At 37.9% G+C, this 22,673-nt stretch overlaps 1 protein-coding gene across 11 annotated transcripts in view; it reads left to right on the top strand.

Annotated features, from left to right (window-relative positions):
* astn1 (astrotactin 1) overlaps positions 1–22,673 on the top strand; it is a 439,680-nt gene that overhangs the window by 177,770 nt on the left and 239,237 nt on the right. For all 11 annotated transcript variants that reach the window (XM_044219839.1, XM_044219838.1, XM_044219836.1 and 8 more), the window contains one exon: positions 4,548–4,698. In XM_044219839.1, the coding sequence (XP_044075774.1) occupies positions 4,548–4,698 (151 nt within the window). The remainder of the gene's footprint in view (positions 1–4,547; positions 4,699–22,673) is intronic.

Here is a 22,673-nt window from a genome sequence, read left to right as displayed (position 1 = left end):
ATTTCATGGTGCGTTGTATCTCAGAAGTCTACTGCTTTGCATTGCAATTGTGCTGTGAAAAGTCATAGCTTTTCTCATGATGATTACACAGAATGAATTAAACATGCAGGTATTTGTAATTCATGAAATAGATATCTCTTCATTAAGTTAAATAGAGAGCAGGGTGTCACAGAATATCTTGCAAAGCAGAATGTTGAAGCACCGCTTTGACAACCCCCCCCACACATTGAAACATGATCTAAAGAAATGTGATGCCTTAATCAATTTTAATGAAAGCGAATTGCATATTGCTGACAGGAAGGCATAACTAATTGACTGCTGAATTTCATTCAGCATCATTAGCTTATTTGTAGGTGATATTTCTTAAACTCATAATCATAAAACAATATATATAATTACTAACTTTACTGACAATGAGAAAAAATAGGTGAATTAACAGTGATTTATGAGTAGCATTGCTAACTACACACAAACTGACACCATGTGTAATATAAAGGAACTTTATAGTCAGTTGTGCTCAGAAAATCAAATTTTCAAAAAAGAAATTCGTTAAACAACTTCAAACCCTTCCTACCACTGTCTTTACTAATACTATAATGCAGTATATTATATATAGTGCACATGTGCCAGCCCGCATGCTGCCCGTTGCCGTAGCTCCGTCTCGTCGTCTTACTTAGCACCACAGAGCGCCACAGGAAGTCATTCCTGCCTGTGGCCATCAAACTCCTTAACTCCTCCCTCTAAGGGTTAGTCTGTATGACCCTAGGTCACTAAACTGGACATTGATCATTTATTATTCATACCTCCATTACTGCTGTTGCAATACTACTTATTACTTATATTATTACATTGCATTATTATACTGGTAAACCCACTTGGTACTTCACACTTATTTTATTTTATACTTTTACCCACTTGGTACTTGATTTATTGTCTGACCTGTTTTTATAGTTTTTATAGTGTATTGTATCATATTTTTTATTTTTTATTTTTTTTTGCTAGTACTTTCTCCTGTGTACACTGAGGTAAATGCGAGCTGCTGTAACAAAGAGTTTCCCTTCGGGGATCAATAAAGTATTTCTGATTCTGATTCTGATCTGAATTTTATTTAAGCAGTGTCAATGTTTTACATCTCAATTAGTGCCATTTCTTATCTGTTGCAGAAAAATACTATGAATTATGCTAATTACTGTGCCTATATTATATGAATTGCACAATAACTCTGCTTGTAACTCTGCCTTTATACATCTATCCAAAATATTACAGATTTAACTTTATCACCCCTCAAAGGAGATGTACTTGAGTTGCAAACATATATACACAAAGACAACACAACAGACACAGACATAAGGCCTTTCTCATTTCTCAGTTTGTACCTCATCGATTCCTTTCCTTGCTCCTCTCCTCACGTCGTAGTCCCGCTCATCAGAGATGTGAGCGGAGGAGGTGAGGAAGAGACTCAAGGAGAGAGGAGTCAAGGCAACAGGCATTTAACAAAATGAGGTATCCTTGTTTCGGAGACGTCATTTTAAAGCTACGTCTATTAAATACGATGTGTGGCACAGCTGCATCATCTGTCCATTGTTTTGTTATAGCCTACCGCTATATTTTATGATCTCTGTCAGATTATAATAACAGTGTTCATGACAACTTATTTATTTAATTTTAATTAAATTCACAACGTGGCATAATGTGACAAGAATGTACAGATATTATACTTTTTCTTTTATTTAACACACACATACAGTACAGGCCTATAGCGTTTATATATTTTATTGCGTGAAGCACTACAAATGTTTGTATGAAAAGTACTATACAAATTAAGTGACATACAGTATATTATATATAAATAATATGGTTGAGGGATATGCAGTATATTATATATGTGATTGAGTTATATAGGCTAAAGTATATTACAGTATATATATACAGTGTACACACACCACATAATAACCAAGTTCTTAATAAATGAAACATTTATTTCTTTATATGTTCCAACCTTTGGGGGGGGAGCAGTGCCATTTCTCTGTGGGGCACTCTGCGGTCCTGGTGAGCATCTTGGTTAGCTGATGGGTTTCTCTGCCTCGTGTGGGGCTCCCTGGAGCTCCATTTCTGGCATTGTCGATTCCCACGTGGTGACTCGGCTTGAGTCGGCCTTCGTTCCTCTCCATCTCAGTGGACCGCAGGGTGATGAGGTTTTCTTTACAACCGCTTGGCCTGGTTGTAATGGCAATGCGTGCATAGCGTCTGCCAGGTGATGAGTTCTAAAGTTCGTTACAGTCCTAAGGGTGGTATCGTTAGGACGTAGGTGCTGCAGCAGAATGGAGCAACTTCTTTAATCTGGTAGAAACAATTTAGGAGCGCTAACAGAGTTTCTTTCTTTGAGAGTTAGTTTGTTTTATGTCTCAGTCTCTCTCTCTCTCTCTCTCTCTCTCTCTCTCTCTGTCTCTTTTTCTCTGCACCATGTGCCTGGGTGAGTACAGTCCAGGGTTTCTTCTTTTTTAACCTTTGTTGTGTTAGACCCCAGAACTGGAGCAGGCTCCTTTAGAAGGCTTCTTTCTTTCAAAGTTGCTGGATATTGGCATTTTCCAACATGTTCTGTGTGTCTACGGTTCCTCTGCGGGTTGGTTGAGGCTAGCTGGGCCTCCTCCCTGGCGTACAGGCCAAGGTGGAGAGGAACAGCAGCTTTTTGTCAGTGGTCTACTGAAGATGAGAAGGTCTTGTAGAGAAGAGGAGCAGAGAGCGGACAAGAGGCTTCCTCTTGTTTTGTAATCCTAAAAAGGGGCGGGGGTGTTTGGTGTACATGGAGCAAAACTTTACTCTCCTCCCACTCTCATTCTACCTTGTCTTAAGTATTTTCTTTGTTTCAATTTCTTTCCTAAAGAATTAATAAAGTGTATTACAAGTTTAATTAGCCCATGTTTGAATCTTGGTCTCATCACTTGCTGGAAGGTACCGCACACTTTATGAATCTCAGGAATGCCTTTTGTCTCTTCCCTGAGAGGACTGCAGAAGGTTATTTCTCTCGAGCACAGTTGACATTTCCACTTACATTTTATCTTATTATAAGCTATGATCAATTAATTTGTTGTGTAAATGCATATTTACATTTCCTGTTTCATTAGCAACTCAAAGAGTCTAAAAACACCATCGAGGCTATAACAAGTGGAGTGAGGAAAGAATAAGGCTATCATAACACATCATAATATGCTAATATGTAACATCAAGTAACCTTAATTAACCTTAGGCATGTTTAATTGATTAATATTAAGGTTAAGACAACAAGAAATTTGTTTAAAATATTATTTAAAATATGTTATTAGAGTTAAAGCAAGGACCTACACTAATGAGACTGTCCCAAATTGTCAAACATGCTGTCCCAAATTACCACGAATGTCACTGAAAAATAGTTTTGTGTCAATTCAGAAAATGGTGAGCCATACTTTGTACAAATATCATACAAACTTCATTTTTTCATATAAAGAAGCAGTCCTTGGTATTTCAGGGTCTGTTTCCCTGCATCCAAATCAGCATGTTAACCCAAAACTTCATATGGTTAATGCCACATAACATATTAATTAGTATACATTTCAATTCTGCAAAACCGTCTTTAAAAGAAAAGTCCTGAGTTCCACTTGACGGATACCAGAGATAGTTGGGTGTTCTCTGGGAATGAGCAAGCAAGTTGTAATTTACCAACCTTTGTTGTTCATGCTCTGTGAGATCTTACTGGCCTGTCTTAAATCGTGAAATTGTTATTCAACTTTCCATTAGTGACCTCGAGTCCTGCAAAGATCGTGGGACAGCAGAGGGCCTGAGGCCAACTTTTAGAAAAGTCTAAGTCTTTTTATCAATAAATATACAAAATGTTCATCAGAATCTGTATTGATCACGCTACAGCAGTTGACAAAAGACATATTTGTACATTCAATTCATGTTTCATGATTCCAAACCATGGTGTTGTGGAGCAGTTTATACACCAGTAGAGCAGGGATATATAATAGTGGCTAGTACAACACACCTACAATGAAAGCTAATATTCCTCCATTCTATCAAAGGTCAGCACTGACAAGTCATTTTGCTAATGATCAACTATGCTAATTTGTATGTCGAAGTTCACTAAAATTGAGGTCTTCATGAAATAATTGCTTGGATTTTTTATGCCTCTGCAAGTGAATCCACTGACATTATGTCCATTGACATAAATAGATTTTTCTGAAATGCTGGTTTGACCTAAGAGCTATTGAAAGAGCAACTTCATCAGCTAAAAATCTTGGTTTTGTTAACTTCCACTGGTTTAACGTCTCACCTAGCTGCAGTGATGTAGAAGTGTACTCCGTGACTTAATTGTTGGGTGTAATTATAGGTGTAACAGAGCACACGTCTGACCACAGAAGCCAGCTGACAGTCTCTCATCTACCCTGCTAGCCTCATTAAATGCCGTATTGTGTGCTTAAAACTAAAATTGGTCTTCAGCAGTAATGACACACAGATGCACACACCTAAACAAGGATCCTCTTTTTTGTCACTCATTTTTGCTTTAACAGAGAGGAGTTGATGATCAGTTCATCCTTTGACTCTTTGGAGGTTCTCCTGGACTCATTTGGGCCCGTCAGAGACTGCACCAAAGACAATGGAGGTTGCAGCCGCAACTTCCGCTGCATATCTGACCGAAAGCTGGACTCCACCGGATGTGTGGTGAGTCATTTTTCTTTAATAAAACACTGCCAGCTGCCATACATAGCTACAGTAGCAGAACATAACCCCCCATGGCACTGAAGGCCTTGACCTCCAACACTGCACATGCCTGAGAGATGTTTGATCTGAGGCCCACTAATACGGCCTCTTCACTATTGGTTCATATTCTAATGTAATGTTGTATGAATATCCTGTTGTGGCAATCAGTGTTTAAGTCCATCTACCTGTATATATATTCATGAGCATAGCTGCAGGCCAAGATGACCCATATCAAGGACAAGCAGCAGGCCTGTACTCTGTAATGTGTCGGAGTAGACAGTTTCACTTCGCCTCTTGTCTCATATGCCTTTTAGGTCGACAACACATTCATTACCTCCAGGTGGTGCTTAACAAACAGGAAATGTAGCAGCCAGGTTTGTTTTCTTCTCCATCTGTTGGGGACTCCAGCAATACCGTTCTTGTTATTTGCAGAATCTTAGCACTGTCTGCTAGTGTTTTGCTTCTTCTTAATCCCCCTCTTCTATTGATAAGCTGTCAGGCACCACCTCCCCCCTAACAATTTAATTTCTTTTCAAGTACTTTGATGCACTTGAGTAGAGCCTTTCAGGTGGGCTGGGGAGATGCTATTTATGCAATCCAGTATGCCTCATCTTATCTCTTATAATGCACCTTAAGGAGAAGGAAACAGCTTGTGAGACATTTTTAATGGAAAAATGTTTCATTTATAGATTAGAGTATATGCATGCGTTTCCAAGCAATTATATATGTAGGTGGTATGGTAAACATTATCACAGAGGAGTACATATTATTTTAGGCAGTGGACAGGCATGTAAAACACATGCAAAAGAACATTTATTGATTAGCCCCTTGCTCTTTCATCATCTGACTTTAATCAGTAAGTCTGAGACTGGAAACTAAAATGAGAATTGTGTACACTGTAAAACATCATAGAGGAATTCAGTTGAAACAACTACTCTTTTCTCATAAAGTCAACGTAAATATGTTTTATTAATTTCAAGTTAAATCAACTTAATCAACCAGTTCTTGAAGCACTTGTGTGTCTTTAAAACACATTAAGATAAGTCATGATTGTTTCTTTTCATGATAATAAAAACCATGCTAACCATGATGGAGGTTAGTAAGATGGCAAAGTCACCGGGAGCATCCTTGCATGTCGAGTGTACGAAGTCTAATACGAAGTGATTTCAGCAGCTGCAGCTCTAAGTTCCTCATGTCAAATGAAGAACTGACTCTCCAAACTGAGAAAATGTAAATGGTAGGCAAATCTGTCTGTAACGATTGTCAGTGTGACCGAACAGTTGTTGATTCAACTTAAGTTATCTGAACTTGTGAAAACAAGTTTAATAAACTTAAGATTTAACTCAGTTGGTTTTATATTTTCAAAACTCATAAGATGACTTTGAACTAATTATTCAACCTAAGTTCAGTTAACTCATATTTTTAAGGCAGCAGGGGAACTTACGTTTTTAAGTAGAACCAGCTTAAGATGAGATGGCATATTCAGTATTCTAGCTATAGCATATTTAGTGCCCTTTGCAGATGTGTCTTTTCACTAATGCTGCTATCTTAAAGCTGACTTCGAATCATGCATCTTGGAATTTAAAGGTGAAAAGGTACAAAAAGTACAAGAACACAGAAATACAAAAGGTTTTTACATTAGGAGTTTCAGAGTTTTCCAATATCAATATCGCACAAACCACCAAATTTGACATTTAGCCCCGACCAAAGTGTCTTCACGTCAGGGAAAAACAAGACAATGCCTGCACAATTATTTTATGTTGATGCAATTGCTGCCCCCAGAACAGTGCAGCAGAGCTCTTTTCTTGAATATGAATATGATGGAACCACCAAAAAACATGAAGGAAAATTTAGCCCTCTCTGTATTCAGGTATCCCTGCCTTTATAACCATAACCGTGCTTCATTATAATCATCATTAACATCACAAGTGTAAACCATAATCAAAATTTTAAATGTTCACAAGTCAACAGTGTTCACAAGTCTGATTTTAGTAGTTAATGTGTACCATGTTTACCATCTTAGTTTAATGTATTAGCATGCTAGCATTTGCTAATTAGCACGAAACACAAAATACAGCTGAAACTGATGGAAATGTCATTAGTGTTATGGGTATTTGTTCATAAACCAGTAAGTATTGGACCAGTTGCAATCCATCCAATAGTTGCTGAGACATTGCATTTCAGGCTGGACAAAAGTGGTGGACCAACAGATGACTCAAAGGACATTGCCATCCCTTAAGCCACAACGGTACTCTGTCTATAAAAGCTTCATAACTGTCAACAATGACATTCAGCCCCCACTAGAATGTCTTCTTTAGAGATTTGAAGACTCAAGTAGAATCTTGAGCAACTATGGTACAAAGAAGCTTCTGGAATAATCGCCATTAGTACTTAGTTAATGCAATTAAGTTTCTGAGTGTTTTGAAGGCTTAGTTGTGCCATTCATCCAAAAACAAATGCTCAGAAAATCACCTTGTTTATTTCCTGTTGGCTTGTGAATGTCCCAAACCGGCTGTTCAGGAAGATTAAATCACTTGGCCAAGCAATTAGATTCCACCACAAATGTATTACTGCTGCCCGGACATTCACTGGCACGTTAAAGTGTTGGTCAGGCCACTGTGGTTCAGTTATAAAGGTCTATCACAAATATCTCATGTATAAATTGTTAGTAGATATCAATTGGACCCTGTGAATAATAATGTCCACTATCTGAAATTTCTTTATACACAGTCTGAAAGGAGTCCATATGTGCAACAATATTGCACTGGAATGTTGGAGACCAAAACATCCATCCAGTTTCCGTCTTGTACCAAGAGATGACAGAGAGGAGATTTTAAGCCAGGGCTTTGAAGTTTAATAGGCATTTGATTATGTTTTACTTAGTTAACACATTCATTTTTTACCCCGCTCTTCCCTCGTGTGGGAAGGAAAAAGAAAAGTCTAGATATTTTGTAGTGATATTCTTCCTTTAAACATAATTACTGGATGCTTTTAAACAACAGCTTGTATTCACCAACATCTAGAGGGCTTCTTCGTGTTGCAGTGTGTTGCAAATCCTTGCCAAAAGCATCAGAAAAAAATCCAACTTATTCTCCCTGAAATTAGTCTCACTTGGATCCAAAAAGAAACAGTGAAAAGATTTCTTGCCAACGCTTTGCGGTGTCATGAGACTCTCCTTTTGTATTCTATTAATTATTTATTGTCCTGTTATATTTCCATCCCTGTGAGCATGTTGAAGAATACTGATATTTTTCTAAGAACCTTTGCGAAAAAAGAACAAAGTGAATGTCTGTACTTACTTACAGTACTTATCCCTCAATGTTTCTGTTTTCCCATCATTTGCGAATGTTCACTAAGCTCCACTGTAATAATAAATGAAACTGAAATTCATCTCAAGAATAAATCTATGATTTCACACTTCAGTAGAGCCTCATTGAGAAGAACTTGGACAATATGTAAGACAAGATAGAAAACGTAATTATGAAAGCACCATGAAGGATTTTCAGAGAGACCTGGAAACACTGGTATAGATTAGCTGTTGCGCCGTTACATAAATGTTATTTTGAAATATTGAAGAAATTGAGCGCAAGACAGTACATTTACGTTTTGTTACTTGCAAACGAAAAAATAGTAAATATTTGATCTGAATTATGTTCACAGTGTATATGTACAACAGGCCATGCCTTGTACTCCAGCAGCGTGCATTCATAATAAGCTGTGTCACTCATGTCTGTTGCATACCCCTGTTACCATATCAGGCAAATGTTCTTCATTAACACAAAATGGGTGAGTTTAGTTTGGATTTAGGATCAGTTCTGTGTGGAAATTCTCTGACGAGTGCATGCAAAACACACACATACTTAAAAGGAAGTTTGTGGTTGGGAAGAAATAACATTTACTCTACTCCGCAAAGAGTGAGTGCAACACAAAATATTGGGACATCTAACCAAAATCAAGTGAATGTTGTCAAAACCAACAAACAACTGATTTTTATAAGTTAAGTAATTGCCTTCTTTCGAAAAGTTGCATTTGGCTGCCTTTACCTCTGTATTCTAGTGAGACATCAATCAAAGCCATCCCGTCCCCTTCACCTGCTTCTGCTGGATTTGCTGCTCTGTCCCATAGCAGCACAATTAAATTCAATTCAAAGGGGCTTTATTGACATGGGAAACAGATGTTTACATTGGCAAAGCAAGTGTGAAATAAAAATAAATGTACATAAACAAAAGACTTGTGATTTTGTCCCATGGCAGCTCTCTCTCTGTTTAACCCCCCCCCCAGTGTTTTCTATTTTGCTTCTTATTGTCATTTCTATTGCTTTTCCATTTTCTGTTTTCGTTCCTCATTTTCATTTTTTTGTTAATGACTCCTTTTCCATTAATAATACAAATAGGCATCTCTCCATTTCTTTCTCAAGCTCGGTGATCTCATCCCAGCCCTGAACTGCATTCCTTTGAGCTCTCCTTCATTTGCTGAATCTACCTTGAAGTCAGTCCCAGACGCTGTTGCTGCCTTAGTAAATCAGACAGTAATTACACACAGATTGTGAGCACAAATTGAATGAAAGAGGCAGCACAAATTTGCCCTGCACTTTTATTTATGTAAATCTGGCCCTGGATGTACACCATTATCAATTACAAAGGAAATGTAGATTGGGAGAAACAGGTGAGTTTAAGGATGGATTTTTCAAGCTTTTGAGACAACTGGGCTGTAGATTGTTATGTGGCTGCAGCCTAATTTGGAAAGATGGCCATAATTGTTGAATATTTGCTGATTTTATTCATTTTGATTTCCTATGCTTTAAGAATAGCTTTTCACAGTTCCTAAATTGATATGGTATTCAGTTTAAATGGGACATGTCATTATTATGCTGTTTATCTTACAAGCACCTCTTAACAGCATTGCAAGTGAGCTAAGTCATTGATCTTTACCCACACATACACACATCCCAGTCCTGTCCATCGCTATGCGGCACCGCTCCCAGCTGCCGTTGCATATATTACTGTGTGTTTTAGTAATTATCTTGTGACTGTCGAGCTTATAAATGAGCCTCTCATCCGTCTAATCAGGGTGGTAAACTGGCTGGGCCCCAGCACTCTGATTCCACCCTAATCAATTAACACCTTGTCTGAGTCCGCGCTGCCAGTAGCTGTCCTGTCTGCATTTAATATCTTTCCTTGTGTGAGAGTCGACTGAAGCTGGCGGTCTGCACTGACCGACCCGCTCCGTCTCGCTGATATATTGCACTCCTGGGGAGAGGCAGCGTGCAGCGCCTGTGGAAGTGAGAGCATAATAATCACAGGATGATTGTGAGATTAATTAGCTTCGTCTTGTCCCTTGTCTCCCCTGCAAAATGGTGGAAAACAAGGATGTTGACAGAGCAGATTGCCACAAGGATGGAATGACGAGAATAGCTGGGCACCGTATAAAGAGCGCATACAGTGCTCAGTGTGAGCACACATGAAATGTTGATCATTAGTGCTGTTTAAGTATGTTTTGCAGCTGTTTGTGCTGTATGTGTGCTTTATAGAACAATACTGTGGAGAAAGAATGAGTTGTGTTTACAGGTATAAACAACCATATGATTAAGGCTGTTTGTAGTGACAGTACAGTGTGCCTACATGGTAGTTGGATTCCTACTGTTGTATTTAAACTTTCAGATAGATTTATATGTTCCAAGTTATAATAAATATAATACATCTTGAATCTCTGATTGATTGGACACGATATGTCACTCTACCTAGAGGAGGTTCCACTGTGTTGAAACTGTGTATGTGCATGTGTATCCATGTGTTGTATTTTTGCTCTAAGAATTACAGAGGGCAAAAAAGTGCTGGTGTGCTGTTTTCTATTAGTTAGAAATATTAGGGTTGGAAAATCAAAGCAGGCGTTGCTTGTTTAGCTGATTGAAAACACCTTGTAATGTAATGTTACTGTGTTACATTTTTAAATGGGAAAGGGGCAATATGTAAGAATTGAGACTACTCTTGTAGAATTCATACTCCAAATCAATAAGTCGCAGCATATCACATATCAGGTCATAACTGCTGCTAACTGCCATTAGCTAGTTATCTCAGTTAGCCATGCAACTGACATCCTAATAGCTGACTGAACACCAGAACCGAAGCCGGCCGAGCAGGCAATGGAACCGGGATCAGCAGCCTCCCAGTGAACACGGCCAGACCGGGACTGAACACAGCCTCCGAGACAGAGAGTCACCAGTTTGACTACTGTGAATACAGTACCGAGGGGATTTACAGCAGCTCTGACCAGGAATCTGACTCTGGGGGCTGACGGAGACACGGCGCGGCGCGTTCAGGCGGGGACAGGAGCGGCGTCCAGCAGCAGAGGACAGAGAAGAAGGTCGGGCATCAGAGGCAGCGACAGCATGTAGAGCCAGACTATTTTTCAAAACTAACTTGGTGGATTAGGGATTTATTTAGACCAAACCAGATTTGGTGATTGTTTGAACAGTTTAAATACTAACCAAGACGGTTTTGGTGAGTTTTATTTTCTTTCTGTCGGATTTTGAATGAAGTGTGTTTTACAATGTAACGTAACTGTTTCCTGAGTCGGACACTTTTTAGCTTCTATTAAAATTTCCCTTCATCTACTAACATAAATGATTGTGTAATGTTTTCAGTTAATTTAATGGTGTTAAAGTAAAGTCTGAGCAGAGTCTGCCAAACCGACATCAATGCTGTATACACATCCGGACTGTACTTCCTTCGCTCCAAATAAGATAACATGCTTTAACAACTGCAAATTATGCAGTAAAGGGTCCTTAATTTTCATTTTGAGTCTATACCACCACCTGCTGGATGTTTTGTTAAGCTATCTTCTCATTTCAAACGCTTGCAAAATATGTGGTGATGCATTAAATTTTGCAATTATACACGCATATATGTATTTATAACAATTACCTGTAATACACTCAGTGCAGAGTAAGATTTATAGTATAACTATAAAATAAGTGTTAATGCAGGAAATGGTAATTTTTGGAATCAAAAGACAAATGACTAGAGAAAATGTTTAATGAAGATGAAAATATTTATTAAATGATAACACACATTTTGGTAAATAAGACAAGGCTGTATAAATATGAGAGCTTAGACATAACTCATTATGATGGCTAATGTCACCAGCATGTTAAAATGTTTCTTGTTTTCAGAATCAGAATCTGTTTCAATTAATGTTATTGCCAAGTAAGTTTTCACATGCAGACATTGTAAGAGAAATTGAGAAAGTAAAAAGCAAGTATTGCAAAGTCTAGAAACATTTAGAAAATTTACAATAAAGAAATTATGTAAAAACATTGTGTTAAATGAAACAGCACACAATTTGTGCGAGAATGTGCAAATGGTCAGAGTATGAAGTAATATGTGCAATGTGCAGAGATGATGATCCAAATTTAATTGCTGTTAGTCAGATGTGGAGTTAATGTAACATGTAGTGTAGTGTTATTTATTTACAGTAGCGTAGTGTTATTTACAGATAATATAAAAGCATTTACATTGGCATTTACATGTCATGCTATCTTGTCGGTCTTGTGGTCCTTGGTTCCCTGGGCCTTCCTGTATGCATGCTCGGTCCCCCGGTCCCCGGGGCACGATGACCTGTCTCCTTGCTGAGTCCAGCTGAAACCCCGTCTCGTCACAGTTGTAGATCTGACGAGGCATCTCCGTCAACTCGTGCTCCTCCGGTGTGGTCTCCTCTTGATGCCATCCCACGCTCAATGATGTCTGGGGTCAGGCAGTAAGGCAATGACGGTGCCGCTCCCTAAAGTTTATCCACCATGTCTGGCCAAGCACGGTCTTAAATGCGTCTGGGTGGCTGAGGTTGAAAAATATTCTTATCTTCCTCTCCCTCTTCCTCAAATGGCATCTGAAAATGCATATTAATTTTTTAAAATATTATTGTTTATTTTATGTTGATATTTAGTCATATTTGCTTCTGTTCTTAATATATTTTGTTTAATCCAGGTCTACTCTGAATAATAACAATTATATTTTATTTGTTTGTTACCTGTAATGCAAAATAAAGAAATACACACATGTCCCTTCAGGACCGAATGCCGACACTTAATGACACTTTAGGGCAGTGAGTAGCTGCAGGGACAGAGTGGAGCTACACAGCAACTGTGCTGTGGACTTTTGGAATATACAGAGATAAACAGCGACCTTTTCTGTTGAGATATTTTTTCTTTATTTCTTTAAGTTTATTTTTGTATGATTAATAAACCCTTTTACTTTAATCTACAAGAGGAGTCGGTGTGAGCTGTGTGGATATAGCATGTTTTACACTCTGTACCAAGTTTTAAATCCTACAGATGCGTTTCCATCAGCTGTTGAGGCAAATCTACCTGAGTTTCCAATATCACAGCTTGGCTGTCTAGACCTTATTGCTATTGAGCAGGTTATTTTGTTTCAGCTCATGTGAGACCACATTTGTTGCTTTCCAAAGCAAGATGATGACAGAGAGGTGCCAATAACCGTTCTCTTGATTTTAAGCAGAGAATCTTCCCTACGGGTGCAGCAGTACGTTTGACAGCTCTAGGGAAAGTTATTCTGGACAGTCCTTTGCTACTTAATTTCAGTATGTTTAAAACCAGTTTAGAATCGTTGTGCAATGTAATCAGACCAAACAGCTGATCTGTCATTAGGCCTATCACAATAATTACCTCGAGAATGACCTTGATCATTTTTGCTGACCTCGATATTGCCTGTTTTGTGTACATGCATGTTTGTTTACATCAGAATGTCACCAACATTTTAGCCAACATGATGCCAGAATAAACAGCAGGGTTTTCCCTACCATCATAAGACTTGAGGAGCAGCACTTAAGAGTTTTTTCACAGCGCCTAAGCCGAATGAACAGAAAAAACTATGTTGTCATTTCTGGTTGCGTTGTTTCTGTCCCCTCGTTGTCTGCTCTCTGTGTGGAGTTTTACTGTAGGTGGGGATCAGGCAGCTCCTCAACACACACCCGCACACACAGTGTTACCAACTTTCGACTTTCTCGCTAGATTTAGCAACGTTTCAGACCCTCTTAGTGACTTTATTTCTAAAAAGTGACTAGCGACAAATTTAGTGACCTATTCAGACCATCATAAAGGTGAGAAATGTATTCAAATAAATTATATTTTAATTAATTCCCATGCATGCTGCTCGCAGTAATTGCAGTCCTCGGCTCTTCTGCCAACAGCGCCGGAGTCTTGTCTCTCCCTCTCCTCTTGCACTGTGTGCAGACAGTCTCTCTGGGTTAGTGTTCCTGTAGCTTGTAAATATGTAAATAGTTTGTTTGATTTTGTAAATATTTAAATAATTTGTTTGATCTTCTCCCTCCCTTTGTAGATTAAAAAAAAAAAAAAAACACTTTTTTACAATGTCCCTGTAGCGAGTTTGTGATTATTTGGCTAATAATTTCCCTATCTACCTTATCTCTACCTTCCTGCAACCGACAACCCCTATGCTTTATGCAAATTAATGCCCCTAAAATGACAATAATGTTGTTTATTGTTAATATTGTAGTAACAATATATCGTCTAACTAAAGTGGTTATCGTGACAGGCCTATCTGTCATGTAATATTCACTACATCATTATTTATTCGACAAACGCGTTTCCATCGCCTATTTGTTGCATAAACTCTTTATGGAGAAAATGACCTCAAACACCTCAAGCAGGTGTCAAACCTTTTTAGTGATATTGTGAAAGTTTTGTCAAATTTTGTTGCTTCCATACAGCTTTTCTAATTAGATAATTTGCATTAAAATGCTTGGATTGAAACACGCCTTTTTGTTTTCCTGTTGCATATCAACTTTTGAAAATAAAATCAAGCACCCTTCTACATTTATTAACTTTTTGGTTACATTAGGTGGGCATACACAACAGTTTTAGAACAAGCTATTTAACATGGATTTAGGTCTAGTTGCAAAGCCAAACACATCAGTACCGCTGTGTGGCATGAAATCAGAAAAAGACAATTAAATTGTTAATCGCAATTATTTTTATGACAGTTAATCGTCACCTAAAATTTCATGATTGTGACAGCCCTAATTCTGACTATGGGTCATGCCAACCACTCTGCGTCTCTGTTGAAGAGATTCAGGAAACATGGAGTTAAAGTTAAAGTTAACACAGAAATTAGCCCCCTGAATGAGCTATTGTAACTAACTGCATTGGGAACCTGGGCAACTGGCTGACTAAATAAGCTGGCTAATCCTCTTCTCACACCAGGTTGGTTTGTTTGTGTGAGGATGTGGGTCATTGTTAATTTAGTGTGTGTGCGTGCTAGAGAAGTTGTAGCAAACAAGACAAAATGGTTCATGCCTGCACTTTTCTGAATTGCAATGATATAATAACAAGATACAAAACTTATAGAAAGGAACTTTCTGTCTGTCAGACTATTGTGTGTATAGTTAACCAGTTGAACACCCAGTCGAACCCTGTGAATTTTTAATATTGCACTTCTGGCTGGTCCGATGATGGACTTGAATTGATTGCTACACTTCCATAAAGTTGGAGGAGGGATAAAAGAAAAATTGATAAACAGAAACTTTTAGTCCCTAATGAGTCAAGCTCAAGAAAAGCTCGATCCTATAATTTCCATAAGGCAAATAGATAGCGTAGATAGCATTATTGTTAGAACCTTGCTGAATGATAAATGCCCATATCTTTCAACTACTCACTTGTACGTACTCCACATGACTAGTAAACTGAATTTTATGTGTAAAATCTGTGGACTTTCCCTTGAATGAAAGAATAATAACATACTTTGTGTTCCTTTGTCCTAAATTATGGCATATAATACTGAAGTAACGCTTGTTCATGTTTTGTTTCATGCAGATATGCCTTGACAACTTTATAATTCAAAAGGTGAAACATTAATACACTGAAGACAGTAACCCCCTGAACATGTGGCTTCCACATCTATGCAACAAGAGTGTTATCTTTCTGTAAAGTCCCTCTATCCTAATAACTGTTGGGACAGTTATCTACTTATCACCACAAATTACAACTTAGTAATAGTTACAACATAGTGTCACACAATTCTACCGAAAACCACAAACCGTAACAGAGTACCGCAAAAGGGTCCTCGTGTGACAAAGCAGATGTACTTGTTGGTACTCTTCAGTGAAAAAAAATCAAAAGCAATAAGCCAAACAAATGATGTGTTTCTACCACTAGGTACATTCGGCAATGCCAGTTCAAACTAAATCATGTTATATTTCATCAAAGCGCACATACACCATATTGCTAGTCCAAATTGCACACAAAATTACACAACCTGAAGGACAGATTATATACAACTCTGCATAATAACAACATATTACACCACCTACTGTTACATCTAATACCTCTGTCCAGAATAATAATTCTGGACAGCACCATACTGTATGCTGCAGGCTTAAGCAGTTCTTCTAACCACTTTGTATTTGCGTAGATCCCCTTAGGCAGCAAAAAACAATCTTGACTGGGATCATGTTTTGGGATGCTAAGCAGTGCTGAGTGGAGTCAATACCTGGCAGAGATATAGCTAGACCTCAGCCCTAAAGAGGAATAGGAGCACATTAGATTGTCACTACTGATGTTTTGTCTCCTCAGGTCATTGGATTTATGTGAGACTGTGTGTTTAGGCTCAGAGGGTTGATAAAACCAACTGCAGTTACTGTAAGGGTTCATATATTGGTTCATATATTATGTTGAGAAATTATTGAATGAAATGTGCTTTTCAAGTTTTTTTTTTTTAAATATTCATGCAGTAGTTTCCAATAAATATAAAAAGTTTGTATCTACTTAAAAAGAGGAACAAGTGAATTTAGATGCCATCAAGATGAAGCTACTGTAGGGTAACTGTGAAGGTAAAATGTTTCAGGTACAGACATAAATGTAAAAAGCAGGATTAATGGGAAATTATTGAAAGTAAAGCATCAGCTACAGTATGACCAACAACATATATTCATTATTCGGTTGTTGGGTCCACACTATTAAAGACACTGAACTTGTCAGTTATTTATATGCACTACTAAGGGCGTAATTTCCACTGGAAATGGGGGGAACATGTACTCCTCACTTTTCACAATCCTGTTTTTGTCTTGTCTACATTTACAGTGTCAGTTTGGTTTACTTCATACACTCCCTATAAACAGTTTCCTCTGATTGTCCAGCTGGTAAAACCCAGATTAGAGAAGAAAGGAGGTAATAACAATGTTGATACGCTCATCTGAGTCACCTTCAGTTGTTACCATTCGCTCACAGCAATTACGCTTTGGAAGCAGCAGTGAGTGATTTTTGGCCTTTTTTTTAACCCCAGTTTTTGTCTCAGGCAACATAGAGGTTGCTCAATCTCAGAGGTTTTCAAACTGTGAGGTGCGCCTCCCCAAGGGGGAGGGTTGGAGGTGGGGTGTGGAGGGAGAGAAGTTAGGCAAAGACACTGCGTGATATGAAATTAACAGGTTCATGCCGGTGTTCTTATTGTTGTTTGGCCCACCGTCCGTGGAATCAGTGTGTGATTTGTAAAGAAGTGCTAGCTAATGATAGCATGCAACCTGCATGTATAAAATAGGAGGCATTTCAAGGACAGAGGTTAGCATGGTGAACCTTAAGGCAACCCAGGCCTTATACTGAGTTGCACCGCACATTGCAAGGGCAGGAAAGGCCCATACCATTGGGGAAACATTCACATAAACGTTCATAAGATAAGGTATAGTGAAGATGGTTAAGATGGGTGTAGTTGTCTCGATTTTGTCTGAGTGGGTGCCACATTGTCAGACTTTGAAAACATACCCTACCTGCTCTATCTCATTGCTAGAGGTTGTTTGCAGTTTTCACGTAAAGAATAATTTTATCTACAATATATGGTTTTATTTACAGTTAATATTTTCCTAAAAACATGCTAGACTTGAACATCAACATAAGGCAGTAAAGCACAGTGTTCTTTGAAGTAAAGATGAAAATACATTATTTATCATAAAGTATAAGGTCCCTAGAAAGGAAACAAAGCATGATTTTAAGTAGTCTTAGCACATAAATAATACAGCAATTTAGTGCATGTAAATGCTAAAAATAACCTTAAACTTTTTTTTTATTTCATTGTGTTCCCCCACTTCTGTTCCCTTTTGGGAATGACGTTGTATGGACTATTTTGTCAGTAGTAAAATGCATTTTATAAACTACATATGAACTATAACAAGCCGATGGAAAATTTCTGCAGTGGAGAATGTCTGCTAAATTAATAATGTCCTTCATACTAAATTTAACAAGGTTGAATGTTCTGCTTCTAAACTTTCTTTGCATCAATCATTCAGTGAACTGTAAAATTGTGGAGTTGATAATCCACATGATTGTGAACCATTTAAAAAAAACATCATATTTACAGTTGTTGCCTGAATTATGCAGTGAGCAGATGTGAGATTACTTTGCTTGTTTGTCAGTGCACACCAGTGCTGTTATGTGTCTAATATAACTAACCCTGACCTCTATTTGACTTTGACTGTAACCTCAGATAATCCTGTTGAAAAGTCTAGTTCCTCACAGACCAAAGAGTCTCTGGAAACGGCAGAAAAAAGCTACGCCATCTCATTAGATCACAAAACTTCAAACTTAAACTCAGACTTCAGCAGGCACTTGACACACAGTATGAATAATGCTTGTCTTTTTAAAAGTAATATGTAGCTTCTTTTTGTTGGGAAATCTGCTTACAGTAAGGTTCTTATTAAGAGGGATCCTTCTCTGAAATTGAAAATCAAACATTCTTTAAGTCCATAAAGTTTAACAAATAACTTTCACTAAATACTTTGTGGGTAGCAGTTGAGATTTTGTGATACTGACATTACATTATCAGCTCTAGTAGTCTAAATGAAAAGACCTTGGGTTAGAGAATATGTTTCTCTTTCTCTTTAAATAAGGGTTACTAAAAGTTTTTCCTCACTGAGCTTACTCACCATAACATCCACAGGAGACCAGAATGAGGAGCTGAGCACTCTGGGATAAGCTGACCTATAACAAGCACTGCTTATCTCATCACAAAGGCCTCTCAAGACAACTTTCTCTATTAGGAAACACGAAAGGAAAGTTGAAATGTTTGAATGATGTTTTAGGCTACAAAATGTGATTTCTTTGCTAGACCTCCTCAGAATAGATAAGTTTCTCTGTGAACTTGACACAAACGCTCCTGTGGGCTTCTCTTTCTGCAGTGTGGAAAAACCTTTTACGTTTCTGGCAAATATATCATCCCACTTCTCTGTTTGATGTATCAGTCAATATGCTTTTTAGTGCTATGCATAGACCAATAACAGGCTGTTGCATTATAGCTTGAAGTTACAGATAGCCTTAATATACTGTACATGGTTACACAAGTGTTGCCTTGACTGACTTGACCATACAGCAAACTACAGCTTTTTGAAAACACAACAATTATCTTATAAGTAGGTAAGTGTCTAAAAGTAAAGCCTTTTAGGTCAAAGCTGGATTTTTATTCCAATTTTGATACCATGAAACAAACATGACCGTTTTTTGATCTGCCAAAGGTATGGTTAAGATTTTATTAAATTTAGGCAAAATATTTAAAATTTATGTTAAACTAAGTTAAACTACTTTGGTAAGGAAATACCGTGGCCATGGTGAAAAGACACCAATGTTGACTGTATCTAAACAGCAGTCTCACATGTCTAAGTCACATACTTTGACCCCCAACTCCTACTTAAAGACAAGCAGTGCTTGTCAGATGGTTGAACCTCCTATAAACTATAAACAATGTTGCCGTATGTTCCAATGTGATCGGATGACACGGCGTACAGACTAGTTCAAGAGGTATGGCCGTGTTGTAAAGGCCTCTCTATGCATTGTCAGATCACCTAACATCATCTGAAACCTCCTTTCCGCTGGCAGAATGGGGGGACTGTATTCGACATTTTTGTAACTTTCTGAAACAGACAATCTGACAACCACGCCCACTTTACAAAGTGATTAGTTAGATGTGTGGATGTGTGAAAGTAGGCAGGATCTGAACTCTTTCATTCCTCACACATGTTCTTCCATTACTTTTCCTGTGTAGAACCGAGTGCAACACCCTAAATGCCTTCAAAGAGAGACTGTCTAAAGGTGTGCGCTGTTATCCCCATTTGTACGATTCAGCATGTCTAAACTACAAAGACACGCAAAGGACGCAGATTTCTTGGAGAGAGATCAGGGAAGCAGGAGAAGGCTCGTGCCTTTTGCCTTTGAACGTGGTTGGACGCCATGCTACTTCCCCTTTGCTTCTAAGAGACAACCGTCATTATTCACACAGCCAAGAGGTCCTTGCCAGGTCAACGTAAACATAAGTTGCTCAAGGCACTTCAACAAATAACCAATGCTGTCATTTTTCTGGTGAGGCCTGTCTCTAAATGAAATAAAACAACAACATAAGCAGCTGAATTCTCGCAAGCACAGGCATGGAAACGTAATAAGGCACTGCTATGCAGTTGAAACCCTGAAGCTACTTTTGATATGACCTTTTCACTACACATATACAATACACAGCCAAGAGAGATGTCAGCATAAAGTAATTGAAAGGATTTCAAATGCCACGCATGTATAAATGTTACAAGAGAAGTTAAATATGTTGAAAAATATATTATATTGAAATATACTTGCCACTCTAAAACCATTGCAGACTATCCAGTTATCCAACTACAACTATCCACTATCAGCATCTTCACATACTAAATATTATCATTATTATTATTTCTAAAGTAGCTTCACAATAGGTGACACCAAAATAAACACATTCACAAAAATGGATTAAACCATATTTCAAAGCAAGAACAAGAAGTGAGATTTGTTAAATTCAGGTGGTATTTTCCATAAGACAGTTAAATGAGTCAAGAACTGTTGTCTTGATTAGGACCCTTTGAAGACTGATTAATACTTCCCTAGTGAATGCATTAACTTGCTGTTTAAGTCTTCAATCATTGTAGTTCTGCACGGATCTGCCTATCAGACAAATTTGAAAGTGCATATTTTATCCAACTACTCTTGCAGGGATTTGTTGCTGTTTGGCAATGGCACAGCACCGATTCCCTTAAGCCTCAAAAGCACTGCAGGAATTTATCTCCATTAAGAAACAGGATTGAAAACCATGGTGGTTCAAGGGGTTTTCCAGAACAGACTTTGTACTGCTAGCTTCTTCTACGACAGGGCAGACAGTACTCTCACTCACTGTCCAGTTATTAAATGGACTGAGATAAATGATGATTACTTTGCCTTCAAAGACCCTTTTGTTAGTGTCGGTAGATGGCCATTATCTAGTGACCTGTGCATCTTTTGAAGATGAAATATGCCCTTTCAAGTTAGTTAAAGATATATAATGTAAATTCCACACACAAGTATTTTGTCATTGGTTTGGTTGTAGAACTTCTCACTACAGTTAACTAGGACATACTGATCAATACAGACACTATTTTTCATTGTAATTCATTTTTATCTAGTGAGGGATATTTGTTAAGCCGCAAAACAGCTTCAGTCTTGAGCCCGCCTTTCTAACCTTTGGGCCAACCAAAACTGCAGCATATGTCAACAAACTAGTATCTACCTAAAGCATATCTACCTGATTCAGTTGTGGAAAGAGGCTACACTTTTACCATTTTACCTTTGAGAACATTGTCAGTTGGTCAAAGGCTTTATAACGTGAATGTGTGACTTGAGATTGAAAGATTGAAAGTCCACAATTGAGACCTATGAAGGTCTCTGCTGGTGTCTGAACACATTTCTCTACAGCAATCACTCAAAGCCTTTTGAATTGTGCTACATAAATGCAGGCAGGATTTAAAAGTTCATATTTTTCTCAACCTGGAGGGATTGAATCATAGCGAAGTCCATAACGAGGTTCTCAGCCTTTTCAAATGTCTTATAGTGCTGTTCAAATTCCAAGTGAGACCTATGTTTTGCTCAGAAATGTCATATGAATATCATATCATTTTAGATGATATTGCTAGATATAAAATAACTTAATAAACTCAAATATCCCATTCTTTTATGTGAATAAAACACCTATAGGAAAAATTTTCACTCCCTCCACCTACATGTAAGCCTTTCAAGACATTTGTTAAGAACTTTTAATCTGGATTATTTCCTCATTATGCCAGTCAAAGTATTCCACCTTTCACAGCCACAGACTCATTCCAAACAAACAACCAGGAGAAGTTTTTAATCAGATAAAATTTTTAAGGATTTGGGGACTGTTCACTTGGAGAGTGATTTTATACAGAGGATTAGCAATGATTTACCCAGGATTACAGACCAGATTTGTTGAAATCTCAAGTGATAACAATCCACAGACAAAGACTCTGGTGGGCGCATATTATTAATGATTATTATCCTACGGACAGCTGGAAAATGGCCCGGAGTTATCACTATTCCGGCATGTTGGAAGCCTATTATGGCAGTCAATAACTAGAGCTATCTGTGGCTGGCGAGATACTGTGCAGTGACCCATCAATACAAATTCCTCTCAGCCTGCACCACATATTCACACATCCATTGATTGCACTGGGTTTCAGTGATTTAAAGACTCCGTGCTACAGATGTATTAGGAGATTCAATGTCTCAGGTGATTTTTGCATTACAGGTAATAAATCATTTATCACAATGGCCCCACATAGAGTGACAAAATCAGTTTATCAAGGGAGCAAGACCAGGGACCACTCAGTCAACATGTGTCCCTATTTTGTACTGGTGCTACAACAAATATATAACTGGTCTGGAGATCTTTACTTTATAACGTAGATACACCAAAGCAGTTATATATTAGATCTATCCTCTCCCAGCACTTTTAGCATATTCATTTTTAAACAATGGTTATACATAGAATATAAATACAGTCATTTAACAACAGTATACTGTCAGTCACATTCCTCTAGGATTAAAACATGAATTAAATAATAACCAATTTTAA

Source organism: Siniperca chuatsi, linkage group LG13 (genome assembly GCF_020085105.1).
Source record: "Siniperca chuatsi isolate FFG_IHB_CAS linkage group LG13, ASM2008510v1, whole genome shotgun sequence".
NCBI classification, from domain to species: Eukaryota; Metazoa; Chordata; class Actinopteri; order Centrarchiformes; family Sinipercidae; genus Siniperca; species Siniperca chuatsi.
This window is presented reverse-complemented; position numbering and strand designations above follow the sequence as displayed.